The sequence below is a fragment of the Carettochelys insculpta genome, chromosome 3 (genome assembly GCF_033958435.1).
Source record: "Carettochelys insculpta isolate YL-2023 chromosome 3, ASM3395843v1, whole genome shotgun sequence".
Lineage (NCBI taxonomy): Eukaryota > Metazoa > Chordata > Testudines > Carettochelyidae > Carettochelys > Carettochelys insculpta.
The window spans coordinates 65451296-65474021 of NC_134139.1; the positions used below are offsets into that span (position 1 = coordinate 65451296).

Here is a 22726-nt window from a genome sequence, read left to right on the forward strand (position 1 = left end):
CCAAATCCTACAGTATACAGATGACATATTGATAGGCGGGGATTCGTGTGAAGAAGACAGGGTAAAGGCAGCACTAGAAAACCTTGGATTAGATTTACCCCCAGACAAGTGCCAAGGTCCCTCTCATGAGGTAAAATTCCTAGTTACGGTCTGGATGGGAGGGTGAAGGCCGGTGCCTGACGATACTGTACAGGAACTCAGCCAGGCACTGTCACCCGAGGACAAAGCCCAATTAAGACAGATTCTTGGGATTTTGGAGAAAACATGTGCCTGGTTTTGCTGTAATTGCCCGGCCACTGTACAAACTGCTAAAGAAAAGTGCCAGCTGGGAATGGACCCCTGCACATGAGGAAACATTAAGGCAGCTGATAAGTGAGATACATACTTATCAAGCCCTGGGTCCAATCCACCCCAATGCTCCATTCCACTTGTACCTTACTGTAGGAACCACAGGAATGTCTTATGCCCTATGGCAAGAGAGTGACACTGCACCCCGATGTCCCATTCAGTTCGGTTCAAAGTCATGGCAGGGGTCTCAGGCAAATTATACTCCATATGAGAGTGCTCCTGGCAGCCTACACGGCTTTAAGGGAAACTGAGGAGCTAACTCAGACTCAGAATATAACTATTCACACTCCTCTTCCAATTATTAAACCCATATTGAAAGGGAAGGAGCTGCCGCCAGGTGTAGCACAGAAAATGACAACCCAGAGATGGGCACTGTACATACACCACAGGGTAGGTGGTTCAGACACTGCACAAAATCCCACCATGATTAAAAAAATCTTTGTGGAAGGTGGGCATGCCCGCTGAATACCACCTACCCCCACAACTGTCTCCTATTTGAGATGCGACTCCATTTGACCCCTCTTACCCTGAGGGAGTATGGTTCACTGATGGCGGTGTTAAACTAGTTAAGGGAAAGTGGAAGGGAAGGGCTGCAGCAGTCCCAGCAGATAACTCCGCCACATTGGAAATGGTAGCCTTGATGCCAAGAACAAAGCTAATAACTCCCTGCTTCTAACTTCTTGTGGCTCTGTTCCCTTACGCTGCACAGATTCATGGCCATGCAGCTTCCCATTAAACCTTGCACAATGGCTCAGCGTTGAAGCAGGGAGAGAGGTCACTCCCCAAGCCCTGAAGCTTTTGCCATCAGCAGAGGCGAGCAGCTTCTCACCTGCCTGAGCCCCAAATCTGCTGTCCCACCTTGTGCCATCCTGCACCCCACCACAGAGACCTATCCCAAAGCTGGTCTCCCCTTATGCCTAGCCCTACCTCAGGCCTGTACCTCCAGCCAGAGCCCTTGCACCACAACTCTGTCCCAGCCCTGAGCGCTCCAGCCTAGCCCCATCCCTCACATTCCTGCACCCCAACCCTTTGCCCCATGCCTGAGCCCTCTCCCACATTCAGAAATCTTTGACCTTGCCTTCCTAAACATGAGGTTTGTTACGTGCACCAATATGAAAGTGATGTATTGCTCATCACCATCACATTGGTATTTGTAAGAAGATTCATTCTTCTCGGGGTGGACAAAAATAGAGGGATCACTAATTTGTGCTTCCAAGGATCACTTGAGGCCTTTTGGCCACAATAACATACTGGGAGCTCATGACTTCTCCAGTTTTTTCAGAGCTGGTACTCCTGAGTATTGAGCCCCAAACTGTAAAAATGGCCTCCCTTGTTTGTTCCTGAAAGTGTAACTCTACGTTTGGCTGTATTGAAATGCATATTGTTTATTTGCCTCCAGCTTATCAGGTGGCCTCAGTTGCTCTGTCCCTGATTTATCCTCTTTCTTTTTCAAAACAAAACAAAACAAAACAGTCCCCCCCCCCACCCCACCCCCGCCAGTTTTTGTTTCTTCTGCAAATCTGGTCAATCATGATTTTGTTTGTCTTAGTGAATTGATAAAAATGTTTAGTACTATAGGGCTGAGAACATCTGAGAAACTCTTCCAGAACGCAGTGATGATTCCCTGTTTAGTTACATTTCCAGATCTATCGAATAGTTTTTATTCCATTTTCTGTGTACTGTGTGGATTTTGTATTCTAGTTTAGACGTTAGCAGCCTTCTGAGGCAGAGTGCTGAAATTTGACCTTTTGATCTCCATGTATGGGCGGAGTACTGGTGATACTTTTTAATTTATTAACGAAGCTGCTGTAAGCAGGACTATTAGCGACGTTAAAATGTAGAGCGTTACCAGTTAAATGGTGGGTTGGTAGCATTAGCTGGTCTTCTGTTAATTCAGAGGCAGCATGGCTTTGAGCACGCTCCTGTCTGCATGGGGGAAGGAAGGGGAGGCCTGAGCTCCTGCCTTGTGTGCCAAGGAAAATTGTCTCTCATGCCGTTCGTGGCACCTGTGCTGAGGTTTGCTAATCCCTGTTCTAGATAATCAAATATTATGCAGTGCCAGAATTGTTATGGTATGGAGGTAATATACTTTATCATTTGTCACCTAAACTCAAATCTCACAAAAGGTCAAGTTAGTTTGCCCAAAGCTATTTTCCACAAACCTATCTCAATTGCCATTAATTATATTACTCTGCTTTAATTGAGTACCGTATCAGCATTATTTTGTCAATGTTCTATGTCAGGCTGACAGGCCTGTAATTAAACTTTTAAAATACTTGCTCACAAATTTTCTTTTAATCCCCTGGAATTTGGTGCTCCAAGATGTGCTGAAAATCAACATTAAATGACTGCAGAGCACCTCAGTTACATCTTTTAAAACTTTTGCATGTAGGTTATCTCAATCTGCTCATCTAAACCTGGAGGTTATTAACAGCTGTTGCTAAGCATCTTGCATGTTACTATTAGGATGGAAGGTATATTGACATTATAGGATGTAAATGCACCTAACTTTTTCGCAAATCCAGAACTTAAATATTTATTGAAGATGTTTTTTTGCATTACTATTGAAGTGTTCTACTATTTCAATCTCGTAAGGGGCCCAGTACCATTATTTAGATTCCTTTTCTTCCTGGTACAAATCAAAAATTGTTTTTCACTGTCACTAATTCTACTTGCTGTAGATTTTTGTTCATTTCCTTTGGTTTCTCTTATCAGTTTTCTTTAATTCCTAGCCTCAGATTAATGTTCATTACTATCAATTTCCATTTGTGTTATGACCTATTTTAATTTATGTCTGTGTTCACTTTCCTTCTGAGGCAGGCTGGCTATTTAATCAGGATGGCCTTCTCTCTTGATCAAGTTATTGTGGGATTTGGGATCTCTAGCAACTATTCTTAGATAGTTCCCCATTGACACTCACATTTTTGTTTTAAATTCTTTCTCCTAATTTACTTAAGTCAGACTGTTTTTCAGCTGGCTCTCTTAAAATATGCACATGTATGTTTGTGTATATTTTTTACAACTGGTCTGAATTTTATTCTTTGTGCAGCTAACTAACGTGATCAAGCCATAATCACTTGAAAGCCACCAGTAGTTTTCAATTCTATATCAATTCCTCTTTATCCCTCAGATGAGGTCTGATGTAGACGTCCCCTTTGTTGGTTGCAGTACTTCTTCAGTTAAGCAAGTGTCCTCTATTATTTTTAGAATTTTAGTACTAGAACTTTAGCGTCAGGATGATTCTTTCAGTTTGTCAGTGAGACTGAAGTCCTTATGGTAGCACATCTTTTCTTTCTGTGCAGTCAAACTCTGATTTATTATATCAAAACATTGAGAGTTTCCTCCATAGAGAGTTTCTTGCTGGAAACAGAGACGCTTATTTCTGTCCATGTGACTGTATGGTCTTCTTGAAACTGACGAGTTTCCTGTGCTGTAAGATAAAGCTGTCCTCTGAAATTTGATAAGGTGAGTCTTCCAAAGAATCTGAAGTATTGTTTGAGTCCCAAAGTACCACATTAATTTTTTTCTGCATGGCTTGTCAGAATACTATGAAAGGAGTTAAAAGGAAAAGCTCCTGGAAAATTGTGGTTCTAAACATCAAGCCCTTTACTAGTATGATCCTAGAGTAGGACTATTTTGTAGGTTTTGTTACCCTAAGAGTTTTTAATCTGTTTATTTTCTACTAGATCCATTCTGAAATGTACAGTAAACTCTTTCAAATCTGGAATTCTCAAATAACCGACATTTTAACCATAAATAAATATTTTTTACAATTTCTGTAATTATACTATAGTGACAGTAAATACAAATACTGCAAATATGGTATAAGTTTACGGTGTACAATACTACTGTTAATAAATAAAGCACTCTGCATAACATTTTTTGTTTGTAAATATCTCATCTTGTTTTTCTTCAGTGTTATGCATTTTTAGGTATTGTTCTATTATCCAGAATTTTTGACTATCTAGCTACCTCCCAGTCCTGGGGCTGCTGGGTGTGAAAGAGTTTACTGTATTGTTATTTCCTCAAATCAGTTTAGCGATAAGGAGTTATCTCCAAGTATAGATTTATAATAGGACCACTGATTCTGTCATTAAAGGGGGGAGGAGGAAGTCTTAGCATCAGATTTATTATCATTAATGTGATTTTTTTTTTTTAACTATTAAATTATATAAATACTATAACTAAAAGCAAAAATTTGGTAATCTGTTGGGTGATCTTTTTGTGGAAGACTCTCTTGATTTACATCAGATACAGTGGAATTTCAGGAAGACTTGATGAGCTAACTGTCAGCATCCATGAATTCAGGAGGCTCTTAGAGGCCCTTGTTCTGTTCTGACATGATGGGTACAGGTTGTACCTCCATCCTCCGGTACCATGGGGACCTGGGTGGCTCCCAACAAGGGGATTTACTGGATGAGGGGAGGTCAGGCCTCCAGGCTGCCTGGAGAGGGGGTCCTATGCCTGCTGGGGTCCCTGATGCTGTTGGCAGGACTCCATGCTTCAGCTAGCTCCCTGAGTTGGGGCTGAGGGGCTCCTCTGGCCCTGTCTGGCGTACCTTTAGCTGCGAGGCTGCGCCTGGGGCTCTGTGCCCCAGCCAGCTCCCTGTGGGCGGGGCTTCTCCTGCACCGGCTGCGGTCCCTATGCTGATGGGGCTGCTGATGCGGCTCTGAGCTATAGACGGGTTCTCCGCTGGCTCCCTGCTGCAGGGTTCCAGATGGAGCTCCCAACTGGCTGGAGCTCTCTGATTCAGGTGACCTGTGGTCTAGTAACATCCATTGCCCGACAGGACAATGGATGTTGCTAGTCAAGGGTTTCAATCTGTAGTAACTGCCAAAACAAACTATAAAATTAAGGGAAGGGGACACCCCAAATGCTTGATGGTGAATTGAATTATTAATTGTTTTTACTACCAAGTGGTTGACTTAAGTTCTTCCTCATTTACTTTACCAGACAGGACCTGGCATTAGTTCTGTTGCCTAGCAGTAGTTTACCGATGACTTCACAGGCATTTGAAGGCAAGAAATTCTGCACCCCACTCTGTGAACTCACCAGTTGGCCTGATTATTCCTGCCTGACTATACTAGTGAGTGGCTGAGAAAATGAGATGTGCACTGAGCAGCTGATGTAGACAGAGACAAATGGTTTTATAGCATTAAAGTTTTTTGCTTATTTATAAACTCTATGCCTCAGCTAGCTCCCTGAGTTGGGGCTGAGGGGCTCCTCTGGCCCTGCCTGGGGTACCTTCAGCTGCGAGGCTGCCCCGGGGAACTAATCAGCGAGTGAGGGGACAGAGAAGATATTCACTTTATAAAAATCAAAAAATCTTTGGACAGTTCTTTTTTCACCAGATCAATATTCCAGCTCTTGGGTCAAAGAAAAATGGTTTGAAAGACAATCTGTTTCCTGATATTTACCCAATGGTGATTTAAATTGGTTGCCAAAATTTACAAAATGGGCCGCTTATGTTGCTACTTCGTACTTGTGTGTAGTATTTAAGAGGAAGATGTAGGGAGAATATTTTGCTACCATTGGACAGGAAGGAAAGAACAACTGATAATTTGGAATTGACAACTTAACATGGAACTGACAACTTTCACAAAATGTCAAGGTTTCTTAGGTGCTAAGTACATTTATTTTACATATTTCTTTATTTACAGTGAAGTATGCGAGACCTAACAGCTCAGGTAACAAGCAGTCTGCTGCAGTTTCCAGATGTTACTGTTCAGGCACTTGGAGAAGATGAGATAACACTAGAATCAGTACTTCGTGGGAAGTTTGCTGGAGGTAATAATTGTTCTCTGAAGTCTGTTGTTGTATTGGAATTAAAAATTACTTGTAACTGTGGGTTATCTAAATACAGACAGGAGTGATACTTGTGAAATGTGTTGGGTCCATTAAAATGCGTTAGTTCAGGTTATCAATAGCTTTGAGGTACTTCTGCGAAAAAAGGGCCGTATATAAGCTGTTACCTGTAATCCGGTACCCACTCACTCCTAGCTCTGTCGGTCCCCTTCTTCTGTTACATTATTTTACAACATGAAGTGTATTAGTTATTTTGTGTGTGAACATGTGTGCATGCTCATACAGTCTGACTAAAACATTAATATGTTTTAAACTGTGTGTGCCTTGCTAGACTATTCTGGGTGAACTCACCCCTATACCAGTCTACTAGTTTATAATTTCATATGAGTCCTCTTGTGTTCATCATTTGTACAAATACCTTTTTCCCCTACTTCTGTTTAGGGAGAAATGGGCTGGCTTGCTTGTCATGTGGTCCTCAGCTTGAGATAGTGAACTGCATCACAGGAGAAAGACTGTCTGCATATCGTTTCAATGGAGTAAATGAACAGCCACCCACTGTCCTTGTGGTGAAGGAATTTTTCTGGCAGAAAAGAACTGGACTGCTAGTGGGATTGGAAGAAACAGAAGGGAGTGTTCTCTGTCTGTATGACTTTGGAGTATCAAGAGTGGTTAAAGCAGTTGTTCTTCCAGGAAGGGTATGTACTTTTATATCTAAAAGCAAAGCTTCTAATCTGTTGTATGCTAGAGAGTTCTGTTTCAAGAAAGGCTTTGTACCAGTGATGGGCAACCTGCATCTCAGGTTGCCTGTGGCCTATTGGTTCAGCCTGTGGCCCACAAGACATATTGTTTACTGTTGCACTTTCATGAGGTTGTCAGGTTTTACTGCTTTCCGGCCATGTGGTTTTTTTTCTTACCGGTGTGGCTGAAGTCCCGCACATGAAAAGGAAGGACGTGTGAAGTGAGCTCATTCTGACTGCCCACAACATTGATTGTGAAAGTTGTGTGTTCCCTCTGCATCCAGTCAAAGTGGTGCTACTGTTGAATTGGCACATCCTGCAAATTCTTGGTATGGAAGCATAATTAGCTAAACTACTCTATCCTGGGAGACCATCTCGGTTGTGACAGTCTTGCCCCCCACAGCTGAAGGAGGGTTTCCTCTGCAGTCCATGAGCTAGTTTAAGTTGCTAATCACTTTTATGTTGATGGCGGCAAAAAAATCAACTTACAATACATGGCGGACTTGGTCTTTGTCAAAATTGGGGTTGGCAGGTACCAGCTGTCTCTTAACTAAGGCTGATAGGTTAAAAAAAAATTTGTACTAGAGAAGAAGATACTGCAGGTTTCCTAGCTGTGACTCCAACCTGGTAGTAGTTGCTAGCACTTTGAAGGAGAGGATGAGTGAAAAATGACCATGACAAATTGGATATTTTGGTCTGAAATCAACCAGATGAAGTACAGTAAAGACAAGTTCAAAGTATTACTTTCAGGAAAGAAGAATCAAATGCAAATTGGTGAATAACTGTCTAAGTTGTAGTACTGCAGACAAGGTTCTTGGGGTTATAGTAAATCACACATTAAGTATGCACCAGCAGTGTGACACTTTTGCGAAAGAGGCTAATATCATGCTGGGGCATGTGAAAAGGAGTGTCATATCTAATTGTCTTTGTGTGGCTTTGTTGATATCTCAGCTGGAGTGTTACCCAAAATGGGACGTGCTGTTTAAGAAGGATATGGACTAATTGGAGACTACAGAGGGGAGCAGCAAAAATGATAGTTCTGATTTCTTAAACCTTTTATGAAGAAAGGTTAAAAACACTCTGCATGTTTAGTATTGAGAAAAGAATACTAGATGGGCACAAAATCTTCAAATATGTTGAGGGGTGATACGAAGAGAACAGTTGATTGCTGTCCTCCGCTGTTCACCAAAAGTAGGACAAGAAATAATGGACTTAAGTTGCAGCAAGGGAGACTTAGGCTAAATATATGAGGAAAATCTAATTATAAAAATAAGTAATGTCTAGAATAGGCTTCTAAGGAAAACTGTAGAATCACATCATTGAAGGATTTTAAGAACAAGTTAATCAAACGTCTGTCAGGGAAGATACAAGTCTACTTACTCCTGCTTCAAAATCATAGAATCATAGAAGAGTAGGACTGGAAGGGACCTCGAGAGGCCATCGAGTCCAGCCCCCTGCCCTCATGGCAGGACCAAGCACTTTCTAGACCATCCCTGAAAGCCATCTATCTAACCTCTTCTTAAATATCTCCAGTGATGGAGATTCTACCACCTCCCTTGGCAATTCGTTCCAGTGTTTGATCACCCTGACAGTTAGGAACTTTTTCCTAATGTCCAACCTGAACCTCCCCTGCTGCAATTTCAGTCCATTGCCTCTTGCTCTATCCTCAGAGGCAAGGAAGAACAAGTTCCCTCCCTCTGCCTTATGACACCCTTTTAGATACCTGAAAACTGCTATCATGCCCCCCCTCAATCTTCTCTTTTCCAAACTAAACAAGCCCAGTTCTTTCAGCCTTTCTTCATAGGTCATGTTGTCTAGACCTTTGATCATTCTCGTTGCTCTCCTCTAGACCCTCTCCAATTTCTCCACATCCTTCCTGAACTGCGGTGCCCAGAACTGGACACAATACTCCAGCTGAGGCCTAACCAGCGCAGAGTAGAGTGGGAGAATGACTTCTCGTGTTTTGTTCACAACACGCCTGGTAATGCATCCTAGAATCATGTTTGCTTTTTTTTGCAACAGCATCACACTGTTGACTCATATTTAGCTTGTGGTCCACTATAGCGGTTTTCAGATATCTTAAAGGGTGTCATAAGGAGGAGGGAGAAAACCTTGTTCTTCTTGGCCTCTGAGGAGAGAACAAGAGGCAATGGACTTAAACTGCAGCAAGGGAAGTTTAGGTTGGACATTAGGAAAAAGTTCCTAACTGTCAGGGTGGTCAAGTACTGGAATAAGTTGCCAAGGGAGGTTGTGGAATCTCCCTCGCTGGAGATATTTAAGAACAGATTAGATAGATGTCTATCAGGGATGGTGTAGATAGTGGTCGGTCCTGCCGTCAGGGCAGGGGACTGGACTCAACGGCCTCTCGAGGCCCCTTCCGGTCCTAGTGTTATAGAATCATAGAACCCCTAGATCCCTTTCTGCTGTACTCATTCCTAGGCAGTCCTTTCCCATTCTGTATGTGTGACACTGATTGTTCCTTCCTAAGTGGAGCACTTTGCATTTGTCCTTATTAAACTTCATCCTGTTTACCTCAGCCCATTTCTGCAGTTTATCCAGATCCTTTTGAATTATGACCCTATCCTCCAAAGAAGTTGCAACCCCTCCCAGCTTGGTATCATCTGCAAACTTAATAAGTGTACTTTCTATGTCAATATCTAAATCGTTAATGAAGATATTGAACAGAACCAGTCCTAAAACAGACCCCCTGCTTAACCCCACTAGTTATGCTTTTCCAGCAGGATTGAAAACCATTAATAACTACTCTCTGGGTACAGTTATCCAGCCAGTTGTTCACCCACCTTATAGTATCCCCATCTAAGTTGTATTTGAGTAGTTTATTGATAAGTATATTGTGTGAGACCGTGTCAAATGCTTTACTGAAGTCTAGGTATATCACATCCACCGCTTCTCCCTTATCCATAAGGCTTGTTGTTCTATCAAAGAAAGCTATTAGATTGGTTTGACATGATCTGTTTTTAACAAAATCATGCTGGCTGTTCCCTATCACCTTACCACCTTCCAATTGCTTGCAGATGATTTCTTCAATGACCTGCTCCATTATCTTTCCTGGCACAGAAGTTAAGCTGACTGGCCTGTAGTTTCCCGGGTTATTCTTGTTCCCCTTTTTATAAATGGGTACTATATTTGCCCTTTTCCAGTCTTCTGGAATCTCTTCCGTCTCCCACGATTTTCCAAAAATGATTGCTAGGGGCTCAGATACCTCTTCTTACCAGCTCCTTGAGGATTCTAGGATGCATTTCATCAGGCCCTGGTGATTTGCAGACATCTAATTTCTCTAAGTAAACTTGAATTTGTTCTTTCCGTATTTCAGCTTCTAAACCTACCCTTTTCACTAGCATTCTCTGTCAGGCATTCCTTCAGATTTCTCAGTGAAGACCAAAACAAAGAAATCATTAAACATCTCTGCCTTTTCCAAATTCCCTGTTACTGTTTCTCCCTCCTCACTGACCAATGGCCCTACCCTCTCCTTGGTCTTCCTCTTGTTACCAATGTATTTGTAAAAAGCCTTCTTGTTTCCCATTATGCTTGTAGCTAGCTTGAGCTCATCTTGTGCCTTAGCCTTTCTAATCTTGCTCCTGCATGCTCGTGTTGTTTGCCTATATTCATCCTTTGTAATTTGTCCTTGTTTCCATTTCTTATACGATTCCTTTTTTAGTTTGAGATCATGCAAGATCTCCTGGTTAAGCCAAGGCAGTCTTTTGGCATGTTTTCTATCTTTCCTACACAGTGGGATAGCTTGCTTTTGGGGCCTTAATAATGTCCCTTTGGAAAAACTGCCAACTCTCCTCAGCTGTTTTTCCCCCTCAGTTTAGCTTCCCATGGGACTTTACCTTCCAGCTGTCTGAGTTTACCAAAATCTGTCTTCCTGAAATCCATTATCTCTATTGTACTGTTTTCCCTTCTACCCTTCCTTAGAATTGTGAACTCTGATTTCATGATCACTTTCACCCAAGCATCCTTCCACTTTCAAATTCTCAATAATTTCCTCCCTATTTGTTAAAATTAAATCTAGAACAGCTTCCCACCGGTAGCTTTTTCAACCTTTTGGAATAAAAAGTTATCTGCAGTGCAATCCAAGAATTTATTGGACAGTCTGTCCCCTGCTGTATTAGTTTCCCAACATATACCTGGATAGTTGAAGTCCCCCATCACCACCAAATTCTGGGCCCTGGATGATTTTGTTAGCTGTTTAAAGAAAGCCTCTTCCACTGGCTAGGGGACCTGTAGTAGACGCCTAGTAGGACTTCATGGTTAGACAGTTTCTCAAGGTCCCTTCTAATCCTACACTTCTGTGGTTCTGTGAGTAGAAGAGAATGAAAGATAGTTGCTTGTATAAGTGTAAAAACAACCACACCTTATATGCTTTCGGCCCCCTTCCCACATATATTTTAATAGATTTTATAATAAAATGACTATCTATAATGGATTTCCAAATCCTAAAAATGTTTATATTGTAAATAAATTACAACCATACCCTTAAAATCTCAGACTAGCTAACATGAGAGTGTACTCAGGCTTCTGAGCTCTCTCTTGCATTTTGGAATGAGGCAGGAGGCATTAGCAAATTTATTATCTTTCCATTCACAAATTAAAGTATCTTCAACTAGTGGGAAGCACAACTTTCTTGAAAGTCTTCCCCACATGCTTGATTAGTACGCGAAAGTAAATAGCATCAATCTAAAAAGAAAGCAGCTTGGACTTGAGATGATACTTTTTTAAACATTTGCCCCAAGTGGTTTAACCATCTGAAGTTGCTCTATTGGGTTTGATTTTCTGTCAGTCTTCTCTTAAGGAAGCAGGTAAATAGAAAGTTGTAGCTATTGCTTGCTGAGATGGAACAAAAATTTGTTAGAAGTATTATAATGTGCCATCAGAGCAGTGTATAAGTTGGAACAGAAGGACTGAAAGAGAATCGAATGCGTGCCTTTTCCCCAAAACCTGTTCTTCCTTCAGTAGCTGAGTCCCAATGCGTCCTCTCCCACAGGATAAAAATGAGAGAGTAGGTAGTATTGCCCTTGGTAAACCAGAGGTTTTCAAGCTGTGGTTCAGGGAATATTGAATGGTGTTTGTAGAGTTGCCTGATCACCTGCTGCTAACTTTCCTTCGAGTGTTCCTGTGGCTGCTCCACCTTAGGTATCAGGCTTACTCTGGCACTGAGGACCGGAGATCTTCCGTAGCTGTTTTCAGCCGGATCACACGTGTGAGCTCCGTCCTTCTGCTTGGAGCTCTTTTGATCATGTGCGCTGTCCAGTCTCAGCCAGTTCCTCTCAACTGCTAGCAGCTGTAGATGGAAGCTCTGTCTTCTCCTCAGCATTTTTGAGGAAAAAGTGCCTTTTTCCCTGCTCCTCTTGATAGTTGGACTTCGTTCCTGTTGCTGCTTCATTCTTTGCTCTTAAAAAAAAAAAAAAAAAAAAAGAGAAATTAGTTATACAGTTTCTTGTTGCTGTTATGCCAGAGTTAATGGACTCCCTTGTTACATGTTGTTTACTGTTGACTTGTTCTACATTTAAAAAAAAATAAAAAATAGTAGTTTTTAGTGACAGTTGTAGTTTTGCCCGTTGAAGTTGTGTAACCATGTTGTGCATGACCAGATTCAAAAAATGTGACTCATACCGCAAGGCAATGCCGGCCTTTGATGGGCAGTCCCATTGCATTTGACGTTTGGGTGAAGGATGTGTTCCTCAAAAATGTCCTCACTGCTCAAAGTTAACTGCCCAGGCTTGCAGAGACAGGGAGATGTGGCTTTGGATGATTTTATTTGACAGTTCCTCCAGTCTTCTGTCCTGGAGCCTGCTCATAATGGCAGTCAGCATAAGCGCTGAGCCCTTTCCTCTGAAGCAGCTGTGCGTAAGAGGCCCAGGACATCTCCTACTTGATCTCTCCTGGGCTGTCCAAAGGGAGAATGAGTGAGGGAGGAAGTGGTGGCAACGGTGTGTCTGGCTCTGCCACTAAAATAATCCAAGACAAAGAAATCTGTCTTGTTGGCGGCACTGAAACACAGAGCAGAACTGAACAGCCTGGCGGCACTGGACCGCACCAAGTTGGCACTGGCACGAGTATCTGGACCTCAAGTCTCTATGGCACCAGTGACTGACAGTTGCAATGGTACCAACTTCTTTTTCATTACACCTGCTACATAGTGTTGCCAACTAAAAATATTCTGCTTACCTAATATGGCTTTTCCTCTGTAATTAATTCCTGTAATTTGTCACAGTGATCTTATGTGTGAAGAGTGAAGAGGAAAAACTATAACAGTGCAAACAAAGAACCCATTAATGAACTTAGGCTATGTCTACACTACCCTGGAAGATCAACCCCCAACCAATGCTTCCTGCTCTGAATGAGGTCCAAGCTGCCACCTGTTCAGGGTCGATCTTCCAGGGTTTGATTTCGCACGTCTAGTATGGGAGTGCAAAATTGACCTCATGGGTCAAAGTTGATGGCTGTCATTCCCAGTATAGACAGCTAAGTTAGCCAAACACAGATGCATAGATTTTTAGCTATGCAGTTGCTGTAGCTAGAATTGCGTACCTGTGGTCAACTTACTTTTTCTAATGGAGATGTAGCCTAAGTTATATAAACCTTTGCTGTTGTTGGAAATATAGAGATCTTTCTAGGTGTTCAGGTCACAGTTCCTCCTCCATTGCATTGGCATGTTTGATGCATGGGTACCCTTCTCACAGTGGTTTCGTCTGCATTCAGAAAGCTTTCACTAGTCTAGCAACTACCAATTGTTTTATCACCAATGTAAATTGTTACTAAATCAAACAACATTTCTGAATTAAGAAAGTATCCAAATCATATTACTAGGAGGATTAACAATTCTTGAAAGACAAAGAAGCCATTGTTTCTCACTGGAAGGAGCTCTTGAATTGCCCCTCCACCATGGTCCTAGAATCCCTTGACCAAATCCGTTTGAAACTACCTAGGGACAATCTTGCAATGCTTCCTACCCTGAATGAGGTCCAAGCTGCCATCAAAGCAATGAAGAGCAATAAGGCAACTGACCTAGATGGAATCTCTGCCAAAGTGTTCAAAGAAGGCAGGCCAGAGCTCCACAAACAACTCCACCTCCTGAATTTCAAGATCTGGGATATGGAGCAGATGCTGTGAGGGTTCAGATCCACACTTACGTCACTCTCTTCAAAAAGGGCGACAAGTCAGATTGGAAACTATTGTGGCATTTCCTTCCTGGCAACGGCAGGAAAAATCTTAGTTTCAATCCTTGTAAACCGACTCTTGCCACTCAGAAGAAATTTCTCACAGAATCCCAGTGTGGCTTCCCACCATTCCGAGGAACAGTGGACATGATCTTCATTACCCAGCAATTTCAAGAAAAATGTCATGATTAAAGCCAAGCCTTATACATGAATTTCATCAACCTGACCAAAGCACTTGAGTCAGTCATCTGTAGTGCCCTGTGGAGCATCCTCTCAAAGATTGGCTGCTTCAAAAAATTCACCAGCACCTTGAGGCTGCTCCACAACAAATGATTGTTGCAGCATTGAGCAACAACTGATCCCAAAGCGATCCCTTTGAGATCGAAACAGGAGTCAGAGAAGGCTGCCTCATTGCCCTGTTGGATCTTCATCGCCATGACCCTTAGCCTTGTTGATGGCAGGCTTCCAGATGGCACGAAAATTCTGTCTATAGAACGAATGGGAAGCTTTTCAATCTCAGGAGACTGAAGGCTAAAAGCAAGACTTCCATGACCTCTCTCATGGAGCTCCAGTATGTGGATGACAACATGGTTGCTGCTGTTTCTCCTGCAGCCCTTCAGACCATCTTAAGCGCCTTAGCTAAAGCATACAAGAATCTTGGCCTCACGCTGAACATCAAAAAGATCCAGGTGCTCCACCAGCCCTTGTCGATGGGACAGTCTAATATACCTTCTGTTGAAGTCAGTGGAGAGCTGTTAGAAAATGTGGAGCATGTCCCAGACCTCGGAGGTCATCTTTCTGCTAAAATTGACGTTAATGTGGCAGTCTAGCATCGTCTGAGCCATGCGAGCTCTGCTTTCACCCACTTGAGACAAAGGGTCTTCGAGAACCAGGACATCTATGTCAAGACACAGCTCCTTGTATGCCACACAGTGGTTTCAGTGCTACGAGATGCACGTAGAACCTGGATAACATACAAGTGTAATTTGAAAGCACGTGAACAACATCATTAATGTTGCCTCAGGAGATTCCTAAATATTTCTTGGGAGGATAGGTGCATGAACACCAGTGTCCTGGAAAAGTTGAACACAACCAGCATTGAAGCCATTATCACTCATCAGTGACTTCATTGGACTGGTCACATGGTTCAGATGGCTGATCAGCGCCTCCCAAAATAGATTCCATTCTCCGAGTTGGACGGCCGACAGAGGAGTGTTGGAGGCCAGAGGACACGCTGAAGGCCCACGTGAAAATGTCAACACTTAGGAAAACCTTACCCAGGATCGTCCCCAGTTGAGAGTGATAATCCATGAGGAGGAGGGTGGTACAGTTTGAGAAGTCCTGCCTCAGTGCAGACAAGGAGAGGTGAAGAAGAAGAAAAGAGCAGCAAAAACTGGCCCTTATGTGCGAAGACCTATGGTTCCAGACACAGGCTGGTCAGCCATCATCAGATTCACAAAGGGGAGGGTGACAAAGAAAGCCTGCTCGTTCCTGTGCGACCGCCAAGATTGGGCTTTTCAAAAAAGGAACTTTAAAATTCAGGTTGGGTAAGCAAGGGACAAGCTAGTATGACTAAGGAACTAGCGAAAGGATGGCAAGGTGAGAGGGCTGGTCATAGGTAAGGGATGCACAAAGTGGGGAAGTGTAAAATTTTGTAAGGGGTGCAGCATGATCAGGCTGCCCCTCTCCCACAGCCTCCATTACCTTCCCTGGAGCCCCTCTGCTCCTCTTACACTGAGCTCTGTCGAGAGCTGTGTCCTGTGTTTTGGGTTTTATTTATTTATTTATTTATTTATTTTAACCCAAGGCAGCAGCAGCTTGCTTTGACCCTCTCCCCTGGGAGAAGGGTGTGGCCATAGCTGCAGGAGAGCAACTTGATTAATGACCCTCCTCTGGGGAAGGCAGCAGCAGCAGCCGCCGCCAAGCTTCCCAGAGCACTCCGCCTGCCCCAGTTTTACAAGACATGCTCAGACTTAATTCCCTGAGGCACACCCTGGGCTGGGTTTGCTTCAAAGCTTCTGAGTCTGATATAAAGAGATCAGAACATATTTTGGTTAAAGTTTCATTGCTGCTGAGAATCCCTTGCAGTAAGAAGTAGTGTAAGGTACAAAGCTAGCACAATTACTATCAACCTCTCTAATGCCAGGATCAGAGAAATGGGTCCAGTTGTTAAAAACAGATTTATAAACATTTTTGCTGGTCTCTCTTTCTTGAATGAACTGAAAATAAAAGCCAAGCTTTTCAAAAGAAAAAGTGGCATTCAGAAAGCTGATTTGTCCACTGTCACTTACCTCTGAGGCCTTTGCCACCACCATTGCTGAGGGAGTGCAGTGCATCAGTTCTGGGAGACCACTGCTAGCTTCCAGGGCTGTCTGGGGGGGGCGGGGGCGGCAGCCCTGCAATTAGCGGGGACAAAAGGTGGGGCCCCATGTAAAAAGTTTGCTCACTCCTGTCGTAGGTCATCATTTGCCTCGCTAAAACAAAAAGTCCGGTGGCACCTTATAGACTAACAGATTTATTGGAGCATAAGGTTTTGTGGGCAAAGACCCACTTCATCAGATGCATGGGTCTTTGCTTACAAAAGTTTATGCTCCAATAAATCTGTTAGTTTATAAGGTGCCACAGGACTTCTTGTTGTTTTTGCAGATACAGACTAACATGGCTACCACTCTGATACTTGCTATTAACTACAAGTATGGTTCCATAGGTATCATGGCAGGGGCGAGTCATCAAGAGGAAGTTTTAAAGAGAACTGAGCAGTAAATGCAGATGTAGCGTGTTTTTTCAAACTGAGGTCCATGGAGGCCACAAGGGAACTCCGGGGGTCTGCAGACACTGCTTATCAACTCCTCCCCTTCCATTCATCCACTCCTCCCCATCCTCCCACTGCTGCCTGAGGTGTAGGGTTAAGGCAGGCTCCCTATCTGTGTTGGTTGCATATGGCCCCTGGACGCAGCTTGCAGGTCTCTGTGGTGTCTCCTAGGCACCAGAGCAAGTAGGGAGGTTCTGCATGCTACTCCTATCCATGTGCTGGCCCTGCAGCTCCCATTGACTGGGGACTGACCAGGAGGAGCTGTGGGGGTGGCACTTGCAAGCAGAGCCTCTGTGGTCATTCATGTGCCTAGGGCATTGGTGGGTCATAAGCAGGCCATCAGGGTTCTGTGTATGGACCACAAGACATTTTGTTTACTGTTACTCTTCCACCGGGTTGCCAGATTCCACTGGTTTCCGTCAGTGTTTATTTTTGTACCAGTGACATACATATTAAGCAAGGGCACCAGAAGTGAGTTGTGTGCTGACTGCACAGAACATTGATTGTAAATGTGCTCTCTCTGTGTCTAATGAAAGCACTGCTGTGGTTTAATTGGCACATCCCACGAATTCTAACTACGCAAGCACAATTAGCAAAACTACCTTATCCTGGGAGACCACAATTGATATGGAAAGCTGCTTGTGGTCCGCTCACTAACCTGGGATGTCCATTGTAGATTTAACAGCTGCTGCAGGGACCCGGGCATGCTGTTTCACAATTGTGTATTAATGGATTCTCAAAATGGACCTCATCACTGATACACAAGTTTAGTGTTTCTAAATGATTGTTTTGAAAACATTTTCACAAACTTTTCCAACTTTCATGACAGCAGGAGAGTAACATTCAGTGAGCTGTGGAATGTTTTCATTTGTGTGCTTGTTTCTGAAATAAGATTTGGCAACGTCATCGGGAAACACACAAACCCTGGGTTTAACCCCAGTGGAAAAAATACACTTTCAGAAGCCCCCATGTGCAAAAATGAAGTTGAAACCGGGAAAGTGCTAGGAAAATTATATATTAAAACAAAACAAAAGGACTTTTATTTGCAGCCAGATGCTAAAGAAATAAGCTACATAAAGAGAGAGAACCAGAAACAGCATTTGTAGAAAGTGAGTTTTGCAGTAGGATGCTTGCTATACCTCTGTATTATATTGCTGCTAGTAGGACTGAATGAACGAGGTTTTTAATCCATTTTTTAAATTTGTTGATAATCCCTTGTCTTGATTTATAGAGATCTGGAGCCACAGATTGAAACTGAAATTGCTATTGATACTGCTAGATTAAGAATTCTTGTGAATGACCTGAATGTTGTATTCCGTGTCCGTGTAATCACAGTAAACCCTGTCTAAGGGTATTTCTGCAGTGGAATTGGTGGTGTCATTTCCTACAGTAACTTTGATTGAGCTAACGCGTGAAAAGTAGCAAGGTTGCTGAGGTGGTGGAGTGGGTTTGTCCATGCACCAGACTCCAGTCGCTAGTCTGACCCAGGCTGGGGAGGGACCTCTGGTCTCTCCAGCATGATCTCATCTCAGACCCTATGTAAATGTGTAAGATGGCTAATCTGTACTGCTACCCATGCTGTTGATTTTAGTGCACTACCAGAGTGCATATATTTCTACCTAAGTTACTCCTTCAGCTTCACTGCATTTGTACCTTGTGACTTCCAGATTTTTTTCTCTCTAACACCTGAGGCAAAAAACTTCATAGCTTATTCTTATGTCATTAGCACCCTATGAAATTCATACTTCGTTTTTGTCAATTTCACAGTGATAGAATTTTATAAAGTCAGTTTCATGGTTTCAGAAATTTCAGAGTGGTGTAACCCTGGAGGGTCCTGACTCAAAATTGGGTAATGGGGGAGTGGTGTCGCACAACTATTGTAGAGGGGGTCGTGGGATTGCCACTCTTACTTCTGCCCTGCTGCTAGCAAGGGTGCTGCCTTCAGAGCTGGGCAGCTAGAGAGCCGCAAGTGGTGGCCAGGCACACAGCCTTATAGCTAGCGCCAGCAGCAGCACAGAAGTGAGGGTTACAGGATATGGGAGAGGAGATATTTACCATTGGTCAGGGTTTTCCTGGCAGCCTCTCTTCGGGGTTGGGGGCTCATAGCTGGAGCTTCAAGCTGTTGGTCAGGTCTGGGTGTCAGACATCTGAGGCAACAAGTCCCTCCTGGGTCAGGGAGCTAACAACCACCCTCACTTCTGGACTGCCATCCTGAAGCCTGTGAGGTAGGTCTGACCTGGCTCAGGGAGCCTCCTTTGCAGGGAAGATAAATTCGTATCACTCCCCAGCCTGTGCCAGACTAGTGACAGGAGTCTGGTATGTGGTAGAACCCCCTGCTCTGTGAGTTTGGTAGAGCCCCATATATTACCATTACCATTACCTTATTACACAGAACACTACATTATTTCTTCAGTGTGTGCTATGCTTAGATTCTAATTCATGAGAGAATCAAGGGGTAGTATATGTTGCTATGCTGTGGTATAGTTTTAATGCAGAAGGCTGCTTACTTTGAAATTGTAGTGTAGCATTGAGTTTTTTACTGGAATGCACTTTAGCACATCCGGAGTCACATTTTTAATTTGAAGTTAACTAGAGAAAGGGTATTCGTTATCCAGTAATTCATTTTATTTCTTACTGTTTAGCCTGCCTAGCTTTGCATATGAGGGATCACAGTATTGGCACAATATTAGCTCAGGCTTGATTTACTCTGAGTGTTCTCAAAAGTACATTGGTATGTGCATTTAATAAGACCTTATTTCAAACTCCCTCTGACTTGTTGTTTTTTTTTATCTAAACAAGTGCAACATATATGTTTTACATCATCTTATCCTGACAATTGCCTTCAACGGTTTGTGAGAATGTTTTTGTACAACGAAAATGGCTTCCCTTTCTAGGCAGGTTAATCACTACATGACATAATTTACACAACACTTAAAATTCCATGAGATTTATACTGCAAATACTATTTATATTTCACAGAAAAGGTACCATCCATCACTTGAGAAACCTTACCCATCAGGAGTTTAGCTGAGACAAAATCATCTTGCACTTTGAATCTCTATAAAACTTTTTTTAGAATGTAAATTTGCCTATGATGATTGTTGGTTTTCGAACAGGTAACTGACATTGGTGAAGCTGCAGTTATTAAAGATCACCATTTAAAGAGCATTTTTATTTAACTGAAAAAATTGTAATTTGCTATCTTGGGGCAGGGATGAGCAAACTTTTTGCATCAGGCCCCATTTTTCATCCATGCAGTTAGCAGGGCCCTCCACTACCTGTGGAAATTTGTTATGTTCATATGAAAAAAAGCTTTCAGCACCTGTTAAAAAAAACAAGTTTGCAGAATGTAAAAACTGTGTGTGTGTGTGTGTGTGTGTGTGTGTGTGTGTGTGTGTGTATATATATATATATATATATATATATATATATATATATATATATATAGATAAAAACAGTAACGTAGTTGAACATTTTTAATGAGAAGGATGAGCCTGAGACCCAGCAACTGATCATACTGTGCGCGCCCCCCCCCCCACCTTAGAAAATTTCATGCCTCGCTGATTGGGCCTGCCCCCCCAGTTTGCTCACCCTGTCTTAGGACATTCCTCTAAAAAAGTTTGAGGATGTAATAGACTCCCTTCTTTCTCCAGTTCAGTGTTATACATTTTTTTGTAAACAATAATCCGAGAATATGTTTTGCCTTTTAATCTCATGAAAAGAACGAAATAATTATATTCCTAATATACCAACTTCTAACCTGTACAGGTTGAACCTCTCTTGTCAGGTCCTGAGGTTGCCAGACAGGTACTGAATGAGAAAATTTGTCAGACATGGGATGGTCGGTATTGTCTAGAAGCATTACCAACACTTCCAAGGCTAACTAAACTCTTAGAAGACATTTAGGGGTGAATTAGAGCTAAATAACAGACACAATAAAAGGCAGGACTGGTGGCTGTGGAAAAACAAAACAAAACACTTCATGGGATCACAGCAAACTTGACCACACCTATGAGAAGTGGTCATCCAGCTAACTAAAATAATGCCAGGTTATGGACATTGCTGGATGAGAGCATTCTGAATTAGAGAGGTTCAACCTGTACTGTGTTGCAAAACTTTAATATTTATAACTTGCCACTTTGCTTAAAAATTAACATACAGTTTTCTTACAGGTAACTGCAATTGAACCCATAATTAATCATGGCGGAGCAAGTGTCAGCACTCAGCATTTGCATCAGAGTCTTCGATGGTTTTTCGGTGTGGCAGCTGTCGTTACTGATGTTGGTCATATCCTGTTGATTGACCTTTGTTTGGATGAATTGTCATGTAGTCAGAATGAAATTGAGGCATCAGGTAAATTATCATTTTCAAATTCACACAGATTTCCTGGATGAGAAGTAAGAGCTCAGATTTCTTAAATGAGGAATGCGCACTCCATTTTTCTATTTGATAAAACATAAGCATTCTAGAGGATTACTTGACAGCATCAGTTTTTAGGTGAGATTCTAATCCATTTTTTGAAAGACGTTCTAATCTTCTAGTTGCTAAGCCCAAAACTTCTATTTTTGGGGGGAAAAAAAGCCTGAATTTAGATTCTTATATTTTTATGCATAACTTGATCCTACATCACCAGAGGTGATGGAAGTTTGCCTTTGACATTGATGAAAGAAGGACACTTAAATGCCTAGCTATGATCTTGAATTTATTTTTAGGTGATCATTTTTAAATGCTTCATTTACATTAAAATGACACTGTCAGGACATTTGAAGGAAAGGAGCAGCAAGAAGTCCTGTGGCACCTTATAGACTAGCAGATATTTTGGAGCATAAGCTTTCGTGGGCAAAGACGGAAGTGGGTCTTTGCCAGGAAAGCTTATGCTCCAAAATATCTGTTAGTCTATAAGGTGCCACAGGACTTCCTGTTGTTTTTGAAGACACTAACACAGCTACCTCTTCTCATACTTGAAGGAAAGGAGAAGCACACAGTGTAAAGCCTTAATTTAAAAAAACAAGACCACGTGCATTTGGATGTACAGTAGGGTTGCAACATTCATGAGGGTTTGGTGTTGAGAACCCTCGTGCATGTTGAATTTTGCGAATATCATTCGTCGGCAGCCCAGGCAAAGCGGCGGCCACTGGTGCTCCTGCCTGGAGCCCCAGGGAGGTGGTGGCTGCTGGCACTCAACTCCTGGAGCTCCAGCGAAGTAGTGGCTGCCAGTGCTCCTGCCTGGAGCCCTGGCAAGGCAGCCACTGCTTGTGCTCCCTGCCCGGGGTCCCAGTGCAGCTGCGGCTGCCGGCGCTTCTGCCTGGACCCCTGGGAACATGGTGGCTGTTGGTACTCCACGCCTGGAGCCCTGGCGAAGCAGTGGCCACCGGCGCTCCTGGCCTTGGGGAGACGGCAGCTGCTCATGAATAACTGAATTCGCAAACCTTAAAGTCGCAAATGTTGCAACCTGGCTGTATATAATCTCCCAATTGCATCCAGTGTTCCATTATTATGGAGATTTCATGGTGGCTTCATAATTGGGGTCACTTTTGAAAATGGGCTCAAGCGCTCTAAATAAACTCTTGTGGCATAAGTAAACCCTGACTGGCAGTGCCTAGAAAGAAACTTTGTCTGGAATGTACCAATCTAGATGGACTGCTGTCTAATCCAGTTTGATTTCTGTATTCTTAAAATAAACTTGAAATATAAATGCTAATTGAAAATGTTACATAAACTGCACTCTTAACAGAGTAGGGTGTTATTTAATACAGTGATAGCTGTTACTTGGCCCCAGTACCAACTGGAAAACTGTAAACCAATATTTCTAATCCTCATAGAAAGTGCATCTTATCTAG

General features: G+C 42.7%; 1 protein-coding gene across 1 annotated transcript in view; it reads left to right on the forward strand.

Annotated features, from left to right (window-relative positions):
• AHCTF1 (AT-hook containing transcription factor 1) overlaps nucleotides 1-22726 on the forward strand; it is a 113327-nt gene that overhangs the window by 11587 nt on the left and 79014 nt on the right. Inside the window, exons 2-4 of the mRNA XM_074990039.1 lie at nucleotides 6009-6135; nucleotides 6595-6848; nucleotides 21059-21239. Of these exons, the coding sequence (XP_074846140.1) occupies nucleotides 6015-6135; nucleotides 6595-6848; nucleotides 21059-21239 (556 nt within the window). The 5' untranslated portion in view covers nucleotides 6009-6014. The remainder of the gene's footprint in view (nucleotides 1-6008; nucleotides 6136-6594; nucleotides 6849-21058; nucleotides 21240-22726) is intronic.